General features: G+C 41.6%; 1 protein-coding gene across 6 annotated transcripts in view; it reads left to right on the plus strand.

The window, feature by feature from the left end:
* The first annotated feature begins 3,161 nt into the window (after positions 1–3,161).
* Positions 3,162–20,393, plus strand: part of TEX15 (testis expressed 15, meiosis and synapsis associated) — a 40,096-nt gene continuing 22,864 nt past the window's right edge. For 4 of the 6 annotated variants that reach the window (XR_015747962.1, XR_015747963.1, XM_026672876.2 and 1 more), the window contains exons 1-4: positions 3,163–3,579; positions 9,905–10,028; positions 11,660–11,825; positions 19,346–19,589. Coding sequence is in view for 3 of the 6 variants with exons in the window: in XM_026672876.2 (XP_026528661.2) it covers positions 3,361–3,579; positions 9,905–10,028; positions 11,660–11,825; positions 19,346–19,589 (753 nt within the window). In the remaining 3 variants the exon portion in view is untranslated. Of the gene's footprint in view, positions 3,580–9,904; positions 10,029–11,659; positions 11,826–19,345; positions 19,590–20,393 lie in introns of all 6 variants that reach the window. The other 2 variants (XR_015747964.1, XM_087957371.1) reach the window with 1 other exon arrangement.

Genomic DNA, 20,393 nt, shown 5'->3' on the forward strand with positions numbered 1-20,393 from the left:
GGGGTGGGGGGAATAGGTGAGGCAAATGTTGCAGAGCCTTTATGGTCATTCATAAGAGCAAACAACTGCCATGGTGCTGCAATATTCATAATTTCAGGACTTGTTCATAAACATTGGGGGTGCTTATCATATAACTTTGAACATTCGCTAAGGGAATGTTCGTAACCCAGGGATTACCTGTAATGCTTCCAAACCAGACAGTAATGCAATATGACAGGATGCTCTTGATTGTCCCTCAATAGGATAGGATAGGATAGGATAGGATAGAATAGAATAGAATTCTTTATTGGCCAAGTGTGATTGGACACGCAAGGAATTTGTCTTGGTGCAAATGCTTTCAGTGTACATAAAAGAAAATAAACATTCGTCAAGAGTCAAGAATCAACACTTAATAATAGTCATAGGGTACAATAAGCAATCAAATCATACTAGGAAACAGTCAATATAAATCATAAGGATACAAGCGACAAAGTTACAGTCATACAGTCACAAGTGGGAGGAGATGGGCAATAAGGAGTGATGAGAAGATTAACAGTAATAGTAGTGCAGTAATAGTTGAACAGTGTTGAGGGAATTATTTGTTTAGCAGAGTGATGGCTTTCGGGGAAAAACTTGTGTCTAGTTGTTTTGGTGTGCAGTGCTCTATAGCGTCGTTTTGAGGATAGGAGTTGAAACAGTTTATGTCCTAGATGTGAGAGGTCTGTAAATATTTTCACAGCCCTCTTTTAGACTCGTGCAGTATACAGGTCCTTGATGGAAGGCAGGTTGGTAGTAATTGTTTTTTCTGCAGTCCTAATTACTCTCTGGAGTCTCTGTCTGTTTTGTTGGGTTGCAGAACCAAACCAGACAGTTATAGATGTGCAGATGACAGACTTAATAATTCCTCTGTAGAACTTTATCAGCAGCTTCTTGGGCAGTTTGAGCTTTCTGAGTTGGCGCAGAAAGAACACTCTTTGTTGTGCTTTTTTGATGACGTTTTTAATGTTAGGTTCCATTTTAGGTCTTGTGATATGATAGAACCTAGACATTTGAAGGTCTCTACTGTTGATACTATGTTGTCTAGTATTGTAAGAGGTGGACAACATAGGACAGGTGATGGAAGAAGCTATCTCAGTTGTGAGTTGAGGATGAAATAAAAGGCACTTTCATAGGGACTAAGAAAGAGTTGCCAGGGAGGGTTCATACTGTGGTTACAGGGTTCTGAGAAAATATCCTAATTACTAATAACTAATATACAGCTTTCGGGCTCAGAAAGACACAAAGATTGAAATGGAGTTAGACATCGATATCCATACTCATTTTTTATTTCAAAAAGGACATTTGGGAAATGGTTTTGCTATCCTACCCAATCTCATCCTAATAAAGGATTAATTATTGGAAGAAAAATGGCAGCAATTGATGTTGGTCACTGATCAGGTGGAAGAGTGTGTTTCTTTTGGCAACCATAGGTCACCTGATCTTAAAAAAAAAGTCTGTCAAGCACCATAGATTGTTCATCTTGTTGTTGTGGTAGAACTGTAGTAATTTTAATCCAGAAGGTAGAGGTAGAAGGTTGATTAAATTCTGTATTGGGAATTAGTTGCACCCAGCACTATACAGTGTTATACAGCAGCAGGCATATTAAAACTAAAGTAAGCCACAAAGCAGAGAAGGGGCTGTACAGACTGTGAATTTTTCAGTTACTTATCAAAACATCAAAAACAGTTATGTATGTAGTCACCCTGAAGAATGCATATGAAGTACCCAGAATATTTGTTAATCTGAAGCCACACATATCATGAGCAAATTTAGCTACACAATTGACATCAAGACAACTCCACAGTTGAAATTCAGGCAGAATCATTGTTAGGAACAGCCAAGTATTATTGGGAATCATAAGGAAAAGGATGGGCTACAATCTGCACAATCCAATCTATATATATAAAAGTGAAATACCACTCATGCATCATCACAAAATCTCCAGAACCGTAAAGCTTACAAACTTGAAATTTGGCTCATATGTTCCTCTTGGTTTCTAGGTGCTCATTAAGAAAGGATTTTTTGAAATGACCATCAGAGCATTAGTATTTCGTATATTATTAACACGCTCTGATGCTAAGGAGTTTTACTCCCCCTCTCCACCTGAAAAGGAATCTGTTCCAAATGCAAAACAAGCAGAGGAGTTTCAGTTTTAGTTTCACAGCAGCAACCTGCTTTAGTACAGAATAGTCACACAGCAAATACTGTTTCAGTTTCCAAACAGCCCTCAATTCTCACACACTGACAGAACGCCAGCCAGATGAATACCAATTGGTGCTGGTAGGCAGAAGCAGATTTCCCGCCCCCCTTATTTTCCTTCCCAAAAACTAAGCCCATAGCGAAGCACAGGTATCCAGCTATTATACTGTATATAGTTTAAATGTAAAGTAGTAGAGTTGCATTTATTAAAGATACTTCCTTTATGTACTTACTTTATTTACTTTTATTTACAACTAGACACAAGAAGTTTTTTCCCCGAATGCCATCACTCTGCTAAACAAATAATTCCCTCAACACTGTCCAACTAATTACAAAGTCTGCACTACTATTACTATTAATCTTCTCATCATTCCTTATCACCCATCCCCTCCCACTTGTGAGTGTATGACTGTTACCTTGCTGCTTGTATCCTAACGATTTATATTGACTGTTTCCTAGTATGATTTGATTGCTTATTGTACCCTATGACTATTAAGTGTTGTACCTTATGATTCTTGATGAATGTACCTTTTCTTTTATGTATGTATACCGAGAGCATTTACACCAAGACAAATTCCTTGCATGTCCAATCACACTCGGCCAATAAAAGAATTCTATTCTATTCAATTCTATTCTTGATTCTGCGAGAGATATGCGATAAACAACATAGGGCATCTTTTATGTCAGAGCAATTGTAGTTGGAAAGGAAACCGACATTCAGCTACACCAAGATCTTGTTCGACTTGGGTTTACTAGAGAATTCTTGAAGTTTCTGAGGCGAGGCGTTCTGTCAAACTAGATCGCCTCACGTGACGTATATCGCAACGGATTTTTTTTTGCCCTTTGCGAAGCCGGGATGGGCGTGTCCTGCGCTTGATTCATCCGGCCCGCGGCCCGCCAATTTGACACCGCTGGTCGTACGGCGAAAAAGAATCTTCGCGTGCTACAAGTGGGAGCCCAGCCTCCGCCTGTCACGCAAACCCAGAGGCCCTTTCCCGAAGAGGAGGATTAAAAAGCTCGGCCGGCAAAGATCCCGCCCCCGCCGAGAACGGTAAAAGATGCTTGGCTTCGGCTCCGCCCTGCCCTGATCCTGAGGAGCCTATAAGAGGGCTGCGCCCTGGGCTGCCGCTGCAGTTGGTTGCGATGGTGGCGGTGGCGCGTCAGCAGCAGGAGCTTAACGTCCGCCCGAGGCAATGGGCGGCCAAGCAGCATCTTGGATGCGCTGCTCGGACGGGCATCCCGGAGCCCAGCCTGGCGCGGCGGCAAGAGGAGGGCAGCAGGGAGCGGGATGGAGGAGAATCCAAGGGAAGTTCTGAAGACGCTTTATGTAGGCGGGAGGATGGTAGTGGTCACGGATCGACCGTGAGTGACCAGCTGATTATTCCTTCGCTTTTTACTCGGGATGGGGTCGGAGGTGGCGAAAGTCCCCCCGTGCTCGGTTCCCAGGATCTTTGGGTCCTTGTAGTTTGGAAAAGTTACTCATTGCTCCCTGTCGGATCCCGGTTGTCCTCGTTCCCAAGTAAAGTTTCAGTGCCGGCGCTGTTGTCCCGCTTGAGGCGAGAGGCTCGCCGCTTGCGGCTGAGGCGGAGACCGCGGGTTGGATTAAAGTTTCTCTGTTCGGGGTCAAAATAAGCGAGTGTTCCTGGACTCCGCCCAGTCCAGCAGAGGTTAAAAACTCCAGGTGTCTTTTAAAGTCAAAGGACGGCTTGAAAGCAACGACCACCCCGCGTCCCGTTCTCCATAGCGTTGCTCGTTGCTGAGCCGTTGGAAGTGAAGGTTTGAACGTGAAGGTTCCGTTTCGTTAATGCGGCAAATAGCCGTTAACAATTCGTTACAGCCCCTCCCCCCCCTTTCGCCCTTTTGGTTGTGAATCCAGTGTTTTAGTACAGTAGGCTTTGGACTGAGGCGATGTAACAAGTTGACAATCTTCACCTGCGCTGTCTTTTGCTATAAATCCGAATTTCTTTTGCCCTGGTCCCCAGCTGTTTTCACAATAGGAACATGTAGTACTCATTATAACTAGTACTTTAGTACTCTTCCTCTCTAGTTCCTGGCTTGTATGATTGGTTTTAACCTTGAGCGCTGTATCTGTTCAATCCTATTTAGAGATACTCTTACATGTTTGTATGCATTTAAAGAGATTAAAATCTAAATGCCATCCATCTATACAGATTGAAGTCTCTGTTCCGTGCTTTTGTGTTAGACATTTGCAGGAACAGTCTTATGTAGAAACATGCTGTAGTAGATTTTGTTCAGTTAGATTAACAGTGGGTTGTTAGCTTTAAAGTGGGTTGTTAACTTAAAGCTTTAAATTATATATTAATAACTTAAGTATGCATTAAGCCTCTTTTGTTAAAGTATAAAATAGTTTAACTGGAAGGCAAATATCATATTCATTGGAGTTTAGATAATAAAAGTTATTGCTTAAATATTCTTTAAACATTTTTACTTGGTTATTCCTATGAAAAATACATTAGCTTCTTCAAAAGTTATTTTAAGGTTTATTATTGAGGTTCTTAATATTGAAATCAAGCAAACAAGAAACTTGCACCCTCTCCTATCCCTCTTTTAAAGTTTATCATGGTTTAATTTCTACTACAAGTCTACAAACAAGGTAATGTAAGCCAAAAGATACTGTATTGGGTTGCAATGTATTTAATATCTTTTAATTCCATGGGGCTTCCACTTATAAAGGAATTATCTGCAATTCTTTGTTGAAAGGGAAGGGAAGGGATTAGATTTTAATATTTCTTATGTTTGGCAGTGATTTTTGCAGTTAGCATTTTTCATTATGCCTCTTCGGAATAGTTTAGTTACTACTGAAAATTACGGTAGTCTGAGGAACAGTAAATAAATCTGAACATAATATTTAGTTTCTAGTAGATGTTATAAAACATCCTGGAAGCACATTGCACAACTTTTAAATAATGCTTTTTTTTTTTTTGTTTACAAAAAAAATGGATGCTTCATTTTATATCCTATTTAATAAGAGACTCAAATTATCAGATTGCCTTTTAGGACACTCAGAAATAGATGTAGATCATGTAGCCCTTTAATTGTACAATTCATGAGGAAAATTATCAACATTTTTCAACAAGGACAGTTGTGGCTGAATTCATAGTAGAATTCTAATAAGTAATGTGGTTGAACTGATACTAGAATTTATAGAATAGAATAGAATTCTTTATTGGCCAAGTGTGATGGGACACACAAGGAATTGGTCTTGGTGCAAATGCACTCAGTATACATAAAAGAAAATATTTTATGAATGAATGTTTATATAAACAGGCTTTTAAACATGCATATGTAATTTTATGTTATGTATTATGAAACTTCTATAATAGCTGGTAAATGATACTTATATAATTCACAACTATTGGTTATTTTATTTAAATTACAATGAGATTCAACTGTAAAGTGATTATTATACTATTTCAGAGCAGCAAATTCTCCTTTTCTAGTATTATGAAATTTTCAGTTAGTTTTCATTATTACATATTTTCATTATTCCCTTTACATTTATTGAATATAGTTTATGGTAGATAATGTTTGGTTTTCTCAACATTGCTGCTCAGCATCACTCACTATTAGAAATTCTGGTTGAGGTTGTTTGAAGATTAAATTTCCCAATATATAGAAGAGTACAGTTTGCCTATTCCTGAATAAGTGTTTCCAGTTTAGTTTGATAAGATAATGTGATGATATTGAAGAATAGTATTAGGATAGAATAATGCAATGGATTCTTCATCTGTATTAACTGACTTAGAGAAAATCCAGAAGCTAGATAGGTTTTTCAAATGATGGTTAAAATACTTTTCAAGGATTTTAATAGAAAATTCATAATATTTGGTTTACATTAGATATATAAGTTATTTGTTCTATTCTAATATTCAGAAGATGAGTGGGAAGCTTGAATTTATTAAACAGCAACTAGTTTATTGACTGTGATGAAGAGTACCCCTTGCTCATCTATATGGCATCTTAATAATCAGAGCATAATAGAAGCCTTTGTGTGTTTAGTGAAAAGTTAGTTACATTGTATGCAGGATCTAAGTCTTTAATAAAACTTAACTTTTGGCTTAACTTTTAAAATGGTAATCAGTTTGAAATGTGAAAACCCTAAGACAGGGATGCATTGTACTTGTCCTAATGTAGGAGGAAATTATAGGAAGAAAGCTGTATTACTCAACTGTGTATCTGATGAAGTAAACTACAGCTCACAACAATGCTTTTTAATAAGATTTGTAGGAAGAGATGTTCTCACACTCTTCCTGCTTTGGGAAGAGGGAATGAAAATGTTAATGGATGGGACGATAACACAGAATGAGAAAAGCAAACTGAATGGGGTAGTGTCATAGATAGAGATTTCTTTCCTGGGATGGGCAAATTTATAAGTTCAACAATGTGAATTTGTAAATGTCAGTGATGTAGTTGGAGAAAGTTCTTTTAGCAATGAAAAAAGGCCATAGGAGTGTTAAATATTACCTGTATCTTGATCGTATGTACCTGAGCATTTGGATCATCCTAGTTCACATCTCCTTATTTTCAGTGATAACATTTGGCTTTGGAAATATCCTTCACAAAATGCCATAGTAGAGGTACTAAGGTGTCTGGCAGCTAAACTTCCCCTTTTGCTCTCTGTGGCTTGGACTAGAATTGTGATGATGCCATTGCCAATATTGTTTAGAGTGGTAGAGTTTGAACATTGAAAATAGACTGAAAAGCCTATCATAAACCAGGGTGTTTAAATATTTGAAACTTTGACTTTAAAAAAGTTGCTCTCTGCTATATGATATATCTTTCTGTCAGTTTTTTTCAACCAGAAGAATTCAATTTTTTCTTTAAAAGCAAATATGCATGACTGGATGCCTACGTTGGTTAACCAAAAAAACCAAAGTAGCAATTTTTGTATATTCCGGATATAAATTTAAACTGTGGATATCTTTTAAACTGTGTTTAAAAACACCCTCTTCAAAAGTAAGGGAAACTAATCTTTTCAACCCTCCATTATAGAGAATAAATATGCTAGAGAAATTATGGTAGGGAAACCTGTATGCTCTTATGTTAAAACAAAAAAAAACCTTGAGTGTATTATAGAGGGATGGATCAGTTTCTGAGCTGACTACTCATCAGTGCTGTAAAGTTATGAAAAATTAAGATTTGCTGTATAGCACATAATGAGGAGGGGAAAAGGGCTCAGCAGTTTAAAATGCTGAGCTTATCAGCTGGAAAGCTGACATCCTGGGTTTGATACATGACACCATGCAACAGGGTGAGCTCCCATTGCTTGCTCCAGTTTCTGCCCACCTAGCAATTTGAAAGCATGCAAATTTGAGTAGATAAATGGTGGAAAGGAACAAGGTTCCATGCACCTCAGTTGTATAGTCATGCTGGCCACATAACCATGGAAATGTCTTCAGACAATGCTTGGCTCCCTTGGCTAAGAAACAGAGATCACTGCCCCCTAGAGTCAGACACAACTGGACAGGGGAAAACCTTTACTTTTACATTTATTTACCTATATGGGGATGAAGGAAGTGTTTTATTTGTTCACTTCTGAAACTGTTCCCACTCCCATGTACACTCTTTAGAAGGCGCGCAAGTCTCATTTGAGACCATTTCTGTCTTCTCATTTCTTTTTCAGGTAGTATAGTGTTTTGGGTAAGGAAGAGCTGTTGTAGTCTATCTCTGATTTACACAGAGGATCAGTTTATACAGTGTTAAAACTTGACAGGAATAACTTTGTAGGAACTGATTACACAAGATGGTTTTGGCTTAGGGATACAAATGTCATAATTGTTAACACATTGCTAGTTGATTTTCTCACAGAGGCCAACAAGCTCTCTCTTTTATATATCCTGATCTTGTTGATTTCCTTCCTTACATTTTCAGTCCTGCCATAATGATAAGAAAATGCTTGGTTATTTCTTTACGCCTGCTAATATAGCAGTATCCTTTCTTCACAATCTCAAAGAACTAGTATCCTATTTAAGAAGAGTAGCTTTTATCCTCAAGTAATTACCTGAAGGGTGGGTGGATTATATTCACAGACTAGAGGTAAATAGTTTTGAAAGGATGGTGTCTATGGGGAGGGGCTATTTTTCTCTTACTGCAGATAAGGACTCTAGAAAAACCATACCAAGTCTATGGTTGGAGAATCTCCTCTGATCCTGGATGTCATTTTTCTGGAGTTCTAACTCAGTGAAACGGAAATGATGGCCATAATTTTGTTTTAAGAATGTGTTGCCATTTGGATTACAAGCTTCGAAGTAGCTTTCAAGTAGCATGTTTGTTCCAGAGCAGTGGTCCCCAACCTTTCTGGCACCAGGGACCTGTTTTGTGGAAGACAATTTTCCATGGACCGAGGGAAGGGGAATGGTTGTGCACACAACCTATATCCTGTGCGTACACAGATGAAGCTTTGCTCACTTGCCCAGTGCTTATGTGGCTCAGTTCCTAGCAGGCCATGGACCAGTACTGGGGTTGGGGACCCCTGTTCTAGAACACTCTGCTGTCACCTTTTTAACCCAAATATATTCCTGGATTGCATAGCTATTCTGGCAAGCTCAAAGTGCAGCACATCTTTGGTTTGTCCTCTTTCCCATCACACCACAGTTTTCCTTTACACATGAAGAGCAATTTTCTCCTTTCTTGTTCCACTAACCCATTCACATTCCTCCCAGTTTTATTTTTCCCCTACTATTTTTCTTTCAATTTCATTTCAACCATCCATTTCCCTGCTCCAAAGCAATAAAAGTATCCATCATAATTTTTATTGCACTTATTAATAAAGTTGTGCAGTGCTTTAATTAAAAAATAAAGGCTTCAGAACAACTATCTGCAACTGGCATAATAGCCCTGAAGTTTCATCTTTTCCAGAGATTCTGAAGATAGAAGAGACAGTTTTAAAAGAGTTGCAGATGGATGCCACATCACATGGTCCAATGAATGCAGCTGGCAGGCTTCTCTCCTCCTCCAGTCACCTGTTACAATGACCTTGGTTCCCACAGCAAAACTTTATTTTGACTGTAAGCTGGGCTATCTACTTCCCCCCCTCCCCTTCCTTCTCAGGCTTCATGGCAACTTGAAGGCAGCACTAGATGGGTTCAGCCAGGTTTGCTTCAAAGTTGACAAATTATTCCTTACACTTCATCCTTAAACCTTAAAAAAAGTTTTATAGTATAATAACAAATAAGTTTTCTCTACAAATTTATAGCCTAAAAAGCTGTGATACTGGAGAAAAAACAGGATAGAAAGAATGCAAAGTATTATGTTCTGATTGATAAGCATGTACTTTATCTCCCTCTAGTGTCTGGTTAATATAGGTGCTTTCACAAATAAATCCTTTAGCTCAGTACAGTTATTAAATAAATAAAATTTATTGCTGAAATCTTATTCTTAACTTAAACTACAATTATACTGAAGCATTTAATTTGATTTTGAATTTGAAAAAGATTTAACTGATTCCCACTGTAATTATAGCTACCTGGTTGTGGTATTTCAAAAAAGCAAAACTAAGTGTTTTTGTTTTCTTTTTGTTTCTGAAGTTATGGGAATTAATTTGGATTAAAACTGGAAAAAAGAAAGATGGAACACAATTCAAAAGCAAAGCAATTAAACAATATTTAAAAAGAAATCAATTAAGCATGCAATTTGATACAGTATCTGCTTTTTGTCCTTAATTTAGATTGAAAACAAAATAGAAATGGAACCAAAGATGGAAGTAATAAGGAAAAATATAAAGGATTTATTTTTGGTGGATCAAAATTGTCTGAAAAAATTTACAATTCCTAAAAAACCTCCTGATAAAGGTACGGTAAACATAGCAACAACAGTTCCATTCATAAACTATATTATGGTATGATGTATCATGATCTGAGTTGGCTAATGTTAAGAAAATTAATTTTTACAGCAGAAATTGTGCCATGTGCAGCCACTACTAGCCCTCATTTAGTGACTGCCTCAGACAGTAACCATTTGCAATTACAATGGTGATGAAAAAGTAACTTCGTCACCAATGCCTTAATTTACAACCTTATTGGCATGTATTTCTAAGTCACATGTTCACCATGACAATCATTTAGTTTTTTTTTCCTCCGCCACATCCATAGAGATGACATAAAGAATCACTCTTTCTTGAGTAGCTTTTTTCTGCAGTACAGGTAGTTCCTTGACTTACATCTATTAGTTTAGTGACTATTTGAAGTTACAATGGTACTGAAAAAAGTGACATGACCATTTTTCACACAACTGTTGCAACATTCCTATGGTCATATGATCAAAATTTGGTTCATTTTTATGATAGTTGCAGTGTCCCAGAGTCATATCCATTTTCGCGACCTTCTGACAAGCTAAGTCAATGGGAAGCTAGATTCACTTAACTCTGCTGCAATGATTCACTGTACAACTGTGAAAAGAAATGTAGTAAAATGGGGAAAACTCACTTAACAAATGTCTTGCTGAGCAATAGAAATTTTGGGCTCAATTGTAGTTGTAAATTGAGGATTACTTGTATACCACTGTTTCTCTAAAAATTGCTAATCTTAAGTTAACAAGCTCAACTCTGTGACCTTACTTCAGGAATGTCAAACTCAAGGCCCGGGGTCTGGATCCGGCCCATGATATGGTTGGATCTGCCCCGTGGGACCATCCTGGTCTACCCAATGCGAAGAGGAAACATGCCAGCAGTTTGGGGGGGGTGTCAAGTTGGCCATGCCCCCCCAGTCACCCCCCCACACCAACCACAGCCCTGATGTGGCCCTCAATGAAATTGAGTTTGACACCCCTGCCTTACTTAGTCAATTGGCAGCTGCTGCCTATAGCTGATAAGACTTTAATCACTTTCATACTAAAGGCTTTGCTTCCTAAGTGATTAATGACTCACAAGCTGATGAGAAGGCAAATCCTACAAACCCTTTTCCCCCACTCCTTCCAAGCACACTTTGCAACAGGCACCTCAGTGCTGAGATAATTAGCAAGAATGTAATTGATGTTTCTGTTTACATTCATTGGAGAGGAAAGGATTATAAAATAGTGAGCAGGCACACAATGGGGAATATACATCAAAATGAATGCAGTGGCACCAGTTAGCGCCAGTTTATTTGCCTAGCCTGATATTGTGCACAAAAGATATGTACCAACCGACACACCGTACAATGGAAAGATGGTTTTATTTTATTTTTTTGTTTATGTTTTTTTATGTTTGTTGTTAAAAAAAATAAAAAAAACCTCAGAAGGATTGAAGGCTGAGTTAACCTTGAACCAGTCAGTATCAAACTCCTGGCAGAGGGCAAAGTTTGCCTGCAATACAAACCACTGTGCCACCACGGCTCTTATTAATTTTGAAACATTTAAAATTATCTTTGTAGAATTACAGTACTCTCTACCATGGTGAGAATACTTATTTTTTATATATTTTTTGTCTCCTTTTCTTTATGTTTAGATTTTTTAACAGAGTGCCTTGCTAATCAGAGGGACTATAATGAGATTAAACGATGTCTGAATGAAAATTGCCTTGATATACAGTGCCATTTGGAATCTTTATGGAAGTTTCATAAAATAGAGATGGTTCATAATAAAGATTTGGAAGAAGAATTCATTGCAAAAAGGTGAATTGTTGTAATATTTTTATAGATTTTACAGATCATTAACAATTTTACTGAATGGACTTTTTGTCCATGATTGAGCTTTTCCTCATGCATCTTCACAACAAATTGAGATAGTATCAGCCTAAAAAGATCAGCCTGCTTGAATGAGGATTTGAACTGGTATCTCCTCTGGTCTAAATCTGGTGCATTTGTCAGTGTTACATGTTTCTCCTATGAGCTGTTCAGAGCATCCAGTAGTGGGAGGTGCTTCAGTCTCTGCATTTGTAGGCTGGGCTTAATTTGTGGAACGCTCCTCCTCCTCCACAGGACTCCTCCTCAGCGTTCCCCAGTTTTTGCTCAGTCTCGTGAGAGATAGGCAGTGCTTGTGATTCTTCCTTGACCGAAACAGGAAAAATTCTTTCATGGCCAGCAGGTTTGATAGTTAATCAGTTTGTCTCTAGCTTTCTATCCCAAATTGATCTCGCAGCCTGACAGGTCTGATTAGGGGAAGCGCCGATTCGCGCTTAGGCGCTGCTCCGCGCCACCTCTATACAGCCAAAATTCTTTACCCCTGCCAGTTTGATTGCCGCAGCGTTTTATCTCACTTATTCTGTCAGCGGCGTGAGCCTTTCGCTCCAAAACCTAGTCGTATCGCTCTTCCCCCTCTCTGAATGCCATCTTTAAGTGGAGTGCCATCTTGAACTTGTGATAACTTCCACTTTTCCCGCCGTTAGCTTAACAGAACAATATCCGGCGGCCATTCGTTTACTGGGCGGGAAGTTGCCGCTTTGAGGAGCGCGCCAAAACTTTAACGGCCGGTGGCCATTTTGAGCTGTCAAAACCTCGTGGCTGCGCGCCTGCTTTTTTATTCTCGAGCTGTGTGATGTAGTTCTGCTCGGAGCAGCAGGTTCCCTTCAAGATTCTGGGAACTATTATACCCTCGTCTTGGCTTGTGTGCATTTGAGGCTATTTATTACATTTTAAATCGTTGGCTCAACCCTCACAGCCTAATTACCTCAGCGGCACAACAGCGAGCACCCAGGCCTGTGCCCGCCTGTGCAGGGAAGCTATTGAAGGCCCCTACAATTATCAACCCGGGCCTGAGGCGTTCGCAATTTGGCTGTTTTGGCTTTACATTATATTGTGCTACTCAATTTACATTCCTATACTTATTACGATAGATGATAGATAGATAGATAGATAGATAGATAGATAGATAGATAGATAGATAGATAGATAGATATTACTGCTTATAAGAACAATAATACAAAATAATCACAATCATATTAATAATAATATTAATTAAAAAAAGAAGAAAAAACTTTTCTTCAGTATAATATTTTAATCTCAATAAAGTATTATTACTGAGATATGACTCATTTTACATAGGTACTATTAAAAGGGGGGGGCAATAAGAATATTATCAGGGCAACCGGTCTTGACTCAGATCAGGTCCCTGGGCGTGCTAACCGCCTTCTCGGTATTTTATATCAAACATACTGTAATTCCAAGTTGAATCGAAATGGCAGATGGTAGCATCTATCAGACCTCATCCTTGAAGGCAAAAGCCAAATCTCAACACAGACCTAAGCAGGCTAAAGAGACTTCTAAAGCCTCAGTAAGGGACGCTATAAGGCTCACAAAGCCTTACAAAAGCAGATAGACAGGCGCACTAGAGAGGCGCACAATGTACCACAGGACTTCTCTTCCAGTCCATCTGTTTATTCACACCCTCCTCCTCTCCTAGATCTCTCCCTCTCATCCAGGCGCAGCTTGGCTCCCCAAGGCCAACAGGCTCAAGTGCCCGAGACACCGGCCACGCGAAGAGCTCCTGAAACCACATTCACTCCGCCAGGGAATCGCAGCGGGCCTTCAACACGCTGTCATGACCAGGGAATATCCTGTGATCACCGATCATGATTCCCAATCGCTGAGGTCATTGACCAGGTCAGAGCAGAACCATACCCAGGTACACTTACAGGGGGGGGACCCCCTCCAAGGGCCGACAGAGGAGGAGGAGCAGGAGGTAGAAGTGGATCACATTGATCAAATGGAGGAGACTGAATTGGGATCAATACATGATAGAGAGCCCCTGTCAGAAGCAGACCCCTTAGAAAGGGGAATGTCTGCGGATGAGGGTCTTATTCCTGACCAACCTGATTTTGCAGTTTTGTTCCGCCCACAGCCTTTCGGATCTCCCTTGTTTAAGGCAAAAAATATTGCACGCCTAAACAAGTCGACCCCTTCCACCACATCAGCTCCTGCGGAAGAGGGACCAGAGGATCTGATCTTCAACCAACCAGTAGTTGAAGCAGAGGTGATCCCAGTTCCTCCCATGTTTTCGGACCTGGTACGGAAACAGTGGGCCTCTGCAGCCGTGTACACCAGTGGTCCCCAACCTTTTTGTACCAGGGACCAGTTTCAAGCACAAACACTTTTTCAAGGACCGGGGGGGGGAAGAGAAGAATCCGAGTTTGGTGGTTTGCTTGCAGACGTTTCATTACCTGACTAGGTAACATCTGATGTTGTTACCTAGTCGGGTAATAAAACGTCTGCCAGCAAACCACCAAGTTCAGGAGCGCCTCGGCCCTGCCTCCCTCAGCCCCATCCCTCAGGTGTCTCCCTCCCTCCCTCAGGTGTCTGCCTCGTTCCTCTCAGTCATGCTCTCTCGCTGCTCCACCAGCCCAGGAAGAAACTGCTTCAAAGAAGCCGGGGGTGGCTTTTCCTGTCGCTGCAGCGCCTCCGAGCGCCGTTTACCCCACCCGCCCGCCCGCCCGCAAGTTCAATCCACAGTGCTCCATTCTGCCTGCCTGCCTGCCTTCTTTGTTTTGGAGCAGCTTCGCTGATAAAAAGAGGCGAATAGTTATTATTCTCAGCCGAAGCTGCTCCAAAACGAAGGCAGGCAGGCAGGCAGGCAGAACGGAGCACTGATTTGAAGCGCGTCGCAGGCGGGCGGTGGGGGTAAAACGGGCGCTTCAGAGGAGCTGCGGCGACAGGAAAAGCCACCCCCCGGCTTCTTTGAAGCAGTTTCTTCCTGGGCTGGTGGAGCAGCGAGAGAGACTGAGAGAGGAACGAGGCGGGAGGAAACCGAAGCTGCTGAGCCAGAGAGCAGGACAGGCTTTGGTTGCTTCCTCCCTCCCCTTCTTTCATTGATCCCCGATCCCAGCAGCATTCACCGAAGGCGAAGAAAGCCGCCATTTTTTAAAAAAATTTTTTATTTGCGGCCCGGTACAGAGTGCTCCATGGACCGGTACCGGTCTGTGGCCCGGTGGTTGAGGACCCCTGCACTGGAGGCATTAAAGCCAGGGGGAAAAACGGGCCGAGCTAGCCCTACGCAGAGCCCATCAGTCTGACGCGTGGGCCATCAGAGCAGCCACGGCTGCCTCCTTCACGCGTTCATCTATCAGATGGCTCCGCCTCTTACAGGAACATGTCCCTAATTCTAACCTTAGAGCGCACCAAGATATTGCTAAACTTATTGCTGCTGCTGAATTCTCAGCTGATGCAACTTATCATGCAGTCAAGTTTTCAGCCAGGGCCATTACTTCACATGTCACAGCGCGTCGCTTGCTATGGTTAAAACATTGGCAAGCCGACTTTAAGCACAAAGGCAAGCTGGTTTCATCCCCAATTGTGGGAGACAGACTGTTTGGCCCTTCCCTCGATCCTCTACTAATCGAAACCCGTTAAAAAGGGGGGGGGATTCTTCCTTCCCTTCTTCGGAAGTCAGATCCTAGAAACCCCCAGTCCTTTCGGAGGGGATCCTTTTTGACCCCTTTACCAGGGATCCTTTTCACACAGATACCAGAGACCCCCATCATTCAGACCAGGACAGCAGCCAGATAGGTCCGACTTCGGGGATAGGAGCAGAAGGGGTGGTCAATTCAAAAGATCCTTTCGTGGAGCAGGAAACAGGTCCTTTCAGCATCCAAAATAACTCCCGGGACCTAACCCCCATTGGCGGACGCCTTAAATTATTCGCCGACCAATGGGACTTTTCAACCTCTGATTCTTGGGTCAGAGATACGATCAGATTTGGCCTTGCGCCGGAGTTTCAATTCACTCCCCCAGAATTTTCACATCATGCCCTCTCTCCAGAGAACTGATTAAACGTAATCTCATGGATTCAGCTATCCAACATTTACTGGATATATGAGCCATCCCACCAGTAGCTACCACTCAACGAGGGCGAGGTTTCTATTCACATCTTTCCGTGGTGCCCAAAAGCTCGGGGGGTGGAGAGCGATATTAGACCTGAAACGTCTCAACCGTTTCTTAATACATCGCAACTTTTAAATGCATACCCAGCAACCTATCTTACTTGGTATCAGAAAGGGGGATGTCATCACGTCCATAGACTTGAAGGAGGCGTACCTGCATGTTACTATTCGGCCTTCCTACTATAAATTTCTGAGATTCTGTTATACTAACCACCATTTTGAATATGTGGCCCTTCCTTTTGGACTACCTTCTGCCACTAGGACCTTTATGAAGGTCATCGCAGCACTAGTTGCTCATCTCAGAGACATCCCCGTACAGATCTAGTGTTATCTCGATGACATCTTGATTTTGTCACCTTCTGTCCATCAAGCAGTCAAAGACACTCACTACACATTGCAATCCCTACAAAAGCATGGCTCCTTAATAAATTGGAAGAAGAGTCAATTAACATCGACTCGGATAACCCATTTGGGGGCTGTCATAGATACAGTGGAAGGCAAGGTTTACCTGTCACCAGATAGACTAAATAGCATTCAGCAATTATTTAAGGAGATCAGGGGCCTTAAGAGGGTGTCCCTAGCTGAACTATCAAAATTGTTAGACAAGATGATCTCATGTATTTCTATCACCCCTTGGGCCCGCCTCCACACTACATCCCTCCAGTGGTTCCTGCTCCCGTACCAGTGCTCTTGACAAAGCAACTCCAAACACACTGTCAGGGTACCACCAAAGGTCCTCATATCTCTATTCGGGTGGACCAGACCAACCATCAACAGGGGCTGCCTTTTCAAGGAGCCACACAGACTTATCGTCACTAACGATGCCAGCCTGTTGGACGGGGAGCTCTGCAGCTTCTTTCCTCAGGTACGCAATTAGTACATACTAACCCTGTCCGACAACGTAACAGCCAAAGCTCGTATAAACAAACGGGGGCACACAGTCGAAACATATCACGTGAAAAGAGGAGCGCTTGTGTCGTTAGGCGGAGACCAGCCTACTTTCCATCAGAGCAGAGCACATTTCTGGTCTGTCAAATACACAGGCAGACAGGCTGAGCAGGGCCACCATCATTCACTCGGAGGGGCATCTCCACCCCTCCCTGTTCTCAAAATGTGGTCAGGACATTTGGCCAGCGGGTGGTGGACCTGTTCGCCCCCCCCTCAACACTCAGCTCCTGAGATTTTTTTTCCAGGTGCCCCAAGCAAGGAGCGGAGAACTTCAACTCGCTCCGCTGTCGTTGGAACCGGGATTCCTGTATGCATTCATGCCCCTTCCCCTGATTCCCAAGGTCATCCGGGAATTGCTAGACACAAGGGCGGAACTACTTCCAGTAGCTCCTTACTGGCCCAGACGGCCGTGGTTTGCAGACTTCCGCAGTCTCCCCGTATCAGCTCCATGGAGAATCCCACCAGCCAGGGTTTCGTATCTCAGGGGGGCCCTTCAACACCCGGACCCTCAATGGTTGCAACTGACCGTCTGGAGGTTCAGTGAAGTTGCCTTAAGAGTGAAAAGGCTTTCCAACAGTTATCGCCACTGTCCTAGCCGCTAGACGCCCCTCAACAACTCGCATTTACAATGCCACATAGTCCAGTTTCTGCAAATGGGGTACCCAGTCTCAGACTGATCCCACCTCTCTTTCTGTGGCTCAAATTCGAGAGCTCTTGCAAAAGGGACTTGACTAGGGATTATCACCTGATACTTTGAAAAGATAGGTGGCGGCCTTGCCATCAGCTCTCACTTGTGAAGGCCTTTTTTTCCCCTTTCCCATCATCCACGCATACGGATCTTCCTTTGAGGAGCCACATACTTACGCCCTCCAGCGGTACACCATTATTCCACCTGGGACCTTAACTAGGTCCTTGTTGCACTCACTAAGGGCCCCTTCAAACCATTGAAAGTTGTCAAGTTTACAATTTCTGACGTATAAAGTACTCTTCCTCGTAGTGGTCGCTCCTGCTAGTCATATTTTGGAGATAGCAGCCTTGTCTATCAGACAAGATCTTTGTGTTTACCACGCTGACCGGGTCGTCCTTTGCCCGATCCTACACTTATACCCAAAATTAACTCTGGTTTTCATGGGGCACAGGTCCTGATACTCCCTAACTTTTGCCCCAGACCATCCCAAGGGATGGAGCTACAATGGCATAGGCTTGATGTGAGGTGAGCATTGAAATTATATATCAAACGTACAGCGCCTCTTAGAAAAATCGGAGGCCTTATTCTTGTCCTCTCAGCCCTACACTGAGGGATGCAATGCAAGGTCTCACCTTCTACGATAGGCCATTGGATACGGGCCACAATAGCGAAAACGTATCAGACTCAATCCCTGCAGGTGCCTACGGCCTTAACAGCTCATTCAACAAGCAGCGCTGCAATCATCGGCAGCATGGGCCACACAGGCATCAATAACTGAAACTTGTTGAGCCGCAACTTGGGCTTCCCCATCGCCATTCGTTAGATATTATAAAATTGATGTATTTGCATCTGCTGAGGCTTCCTTTGGCAGAAGAGTTCTGCAACGGGTCCACAGGGACCAGAAGGAGATTCCAGACCAGACGGAGTCCCTCCCATAGGACAGGCCAAGCTTTGGTATATCCCACTACTGGATGCTCTGAACAGCTCATAGGAGAAAGGGCGTTGGTACTTACCTGACACGCCCGTTCTCTTTGAGCTGTGAAGAGCATCCAGCCCCACCCTTTTTTACCGCCTGGTGGGGTCCTGTTTCGGCCAACGACTTGTTAGAGCAAAGAGAACGAGGGCGTTTATTTCTCTCGTCTTCGCCAAAACTGGGGAACCCTGGGGAGGAGTCCCATGGAGGAGGAGGAGCGTTCCACAAATTAAGCCCAGCCTACAAATGCAGAGACTGAAGCACCTCCCACTACTGGATGCTCTTCACAGCTCAAAGAGAACGGGCGTGTCAGGTAAGTACCAACGCCCTTTCTGTGAGGAAAAATGCACATACAACATGTAATCAAGTCCAGCAGAGATCCCAATTAACTAATCCTTCTTCCAGTCACAAACCATACTCTAGACTTCGATCAGTTGCTATTCATCAAGACTCTCATTACTTCAGATAATTTCTCTATTATCTTGGACACATCGAATTTGACCAGTTTCAGAGTAAAACCAGACATTAAATTATGTTTGGTAGGCAGTCTAATTTCTACTTGGATCTCTAACCTAGTGTTAAAATCAGTCCTAATCTCTAAACTCTTTGTACAAATTTATGGGATTCTGTATTTATAACACAAATAACTATCACAATAAAATCAAAATTTTATTAGTGGGACGTGCCTTGAAAACATCTTTTTTATTGTTAGGACTGAGTTGCGTGAAGAAGGAAAGCAAGATAAAGAACTCTCTAGCTTTTTAGTTGTCTCTGGAGATGAAGTGACACAAATTTGTCAGAATGGCCTATGTACCGGTGATTCCAAAAGAGAAATAAACATTATGAAAGAACTAGGAAATCCTCAACTTGGAGTTTACTTGTTCCGATATGTTGATATTGCTTTGAATTATGCATCCAAGCATTCATTTCCAGTAGAAAATATAATTATATTCAGGGTAAGTCTTTATATATCTCTTTATTTTAAAACTGTAAAGTAATTACTCTGTAATGTGGGGAATAATTGCTCTGGATCCTGAAGTAGCCTTTCTTCTGTGGAAATCCAAACAGATTTAAAACTTTGAATATAAATTTAAAATGGGCATATATGTGAAAACTGAAAAAGTATAATTACACATTTTTTTAAAAACGGAAGTGGAAATTGTGGGGAGTGCAAAGGAAGACAAATGATGAAGGGTTCACAATGACCTCATGCAAACGCTTTCTTTTACATGTATTTGAATTTTATATAACATAATGGTAACATCAGTTTGTGTCTGTATGTGAGAGTGTGTTATTTTAATGCCTCTGTAGTTTAGTGCAGACATCGCTGATTGAAACAAAGTCCATGATTGTTCCAAGGATTATTTCTAAAATTGTTTACCAGAATCTGTAATTATTATTCACCATATTATTCATATGGTGAGAATATTTCAGTTAAAAAACCCTCATTAGGCAAAAGGATTAGTGTAAGAATCCAAGGGGAAAAGGCAGAATGTATCTAAAATTCAGACTTTATTTAGGGCAGCCATTAGTGCAAGCCAGCAGCTTCCTCTACACCTGTTAATTTATAAGATTCTGTCCAGCAATCTAAGAATTTAATCTGTTATAAAAATTACTCCAACATCTTTTCCCCTTCTTTTCCCTTCCCCCGGAAAGACATTCTGTAGCTTATTTGTAATACTGATAATGATGGCAAACCTATTATAATATTTTGCTGAACCTTAAGCTTTGCATGATATTTGCCATCATCATGGCAGAGT

Source organism: Notechis scutatus, chromosome 2 (genome assembly GCF_049901735.1).
Source record: "Notechis scutatus isolate UNSWTSFEM ecotype Mainland chromosome 2, rNotScu1.2, whole genome shotgun sequence".
NCBI lineage: Eukaryota > Metazoa > Chordata > Lepidosauria > Squamata > Elapidae > Notechis > Notechis scutatus.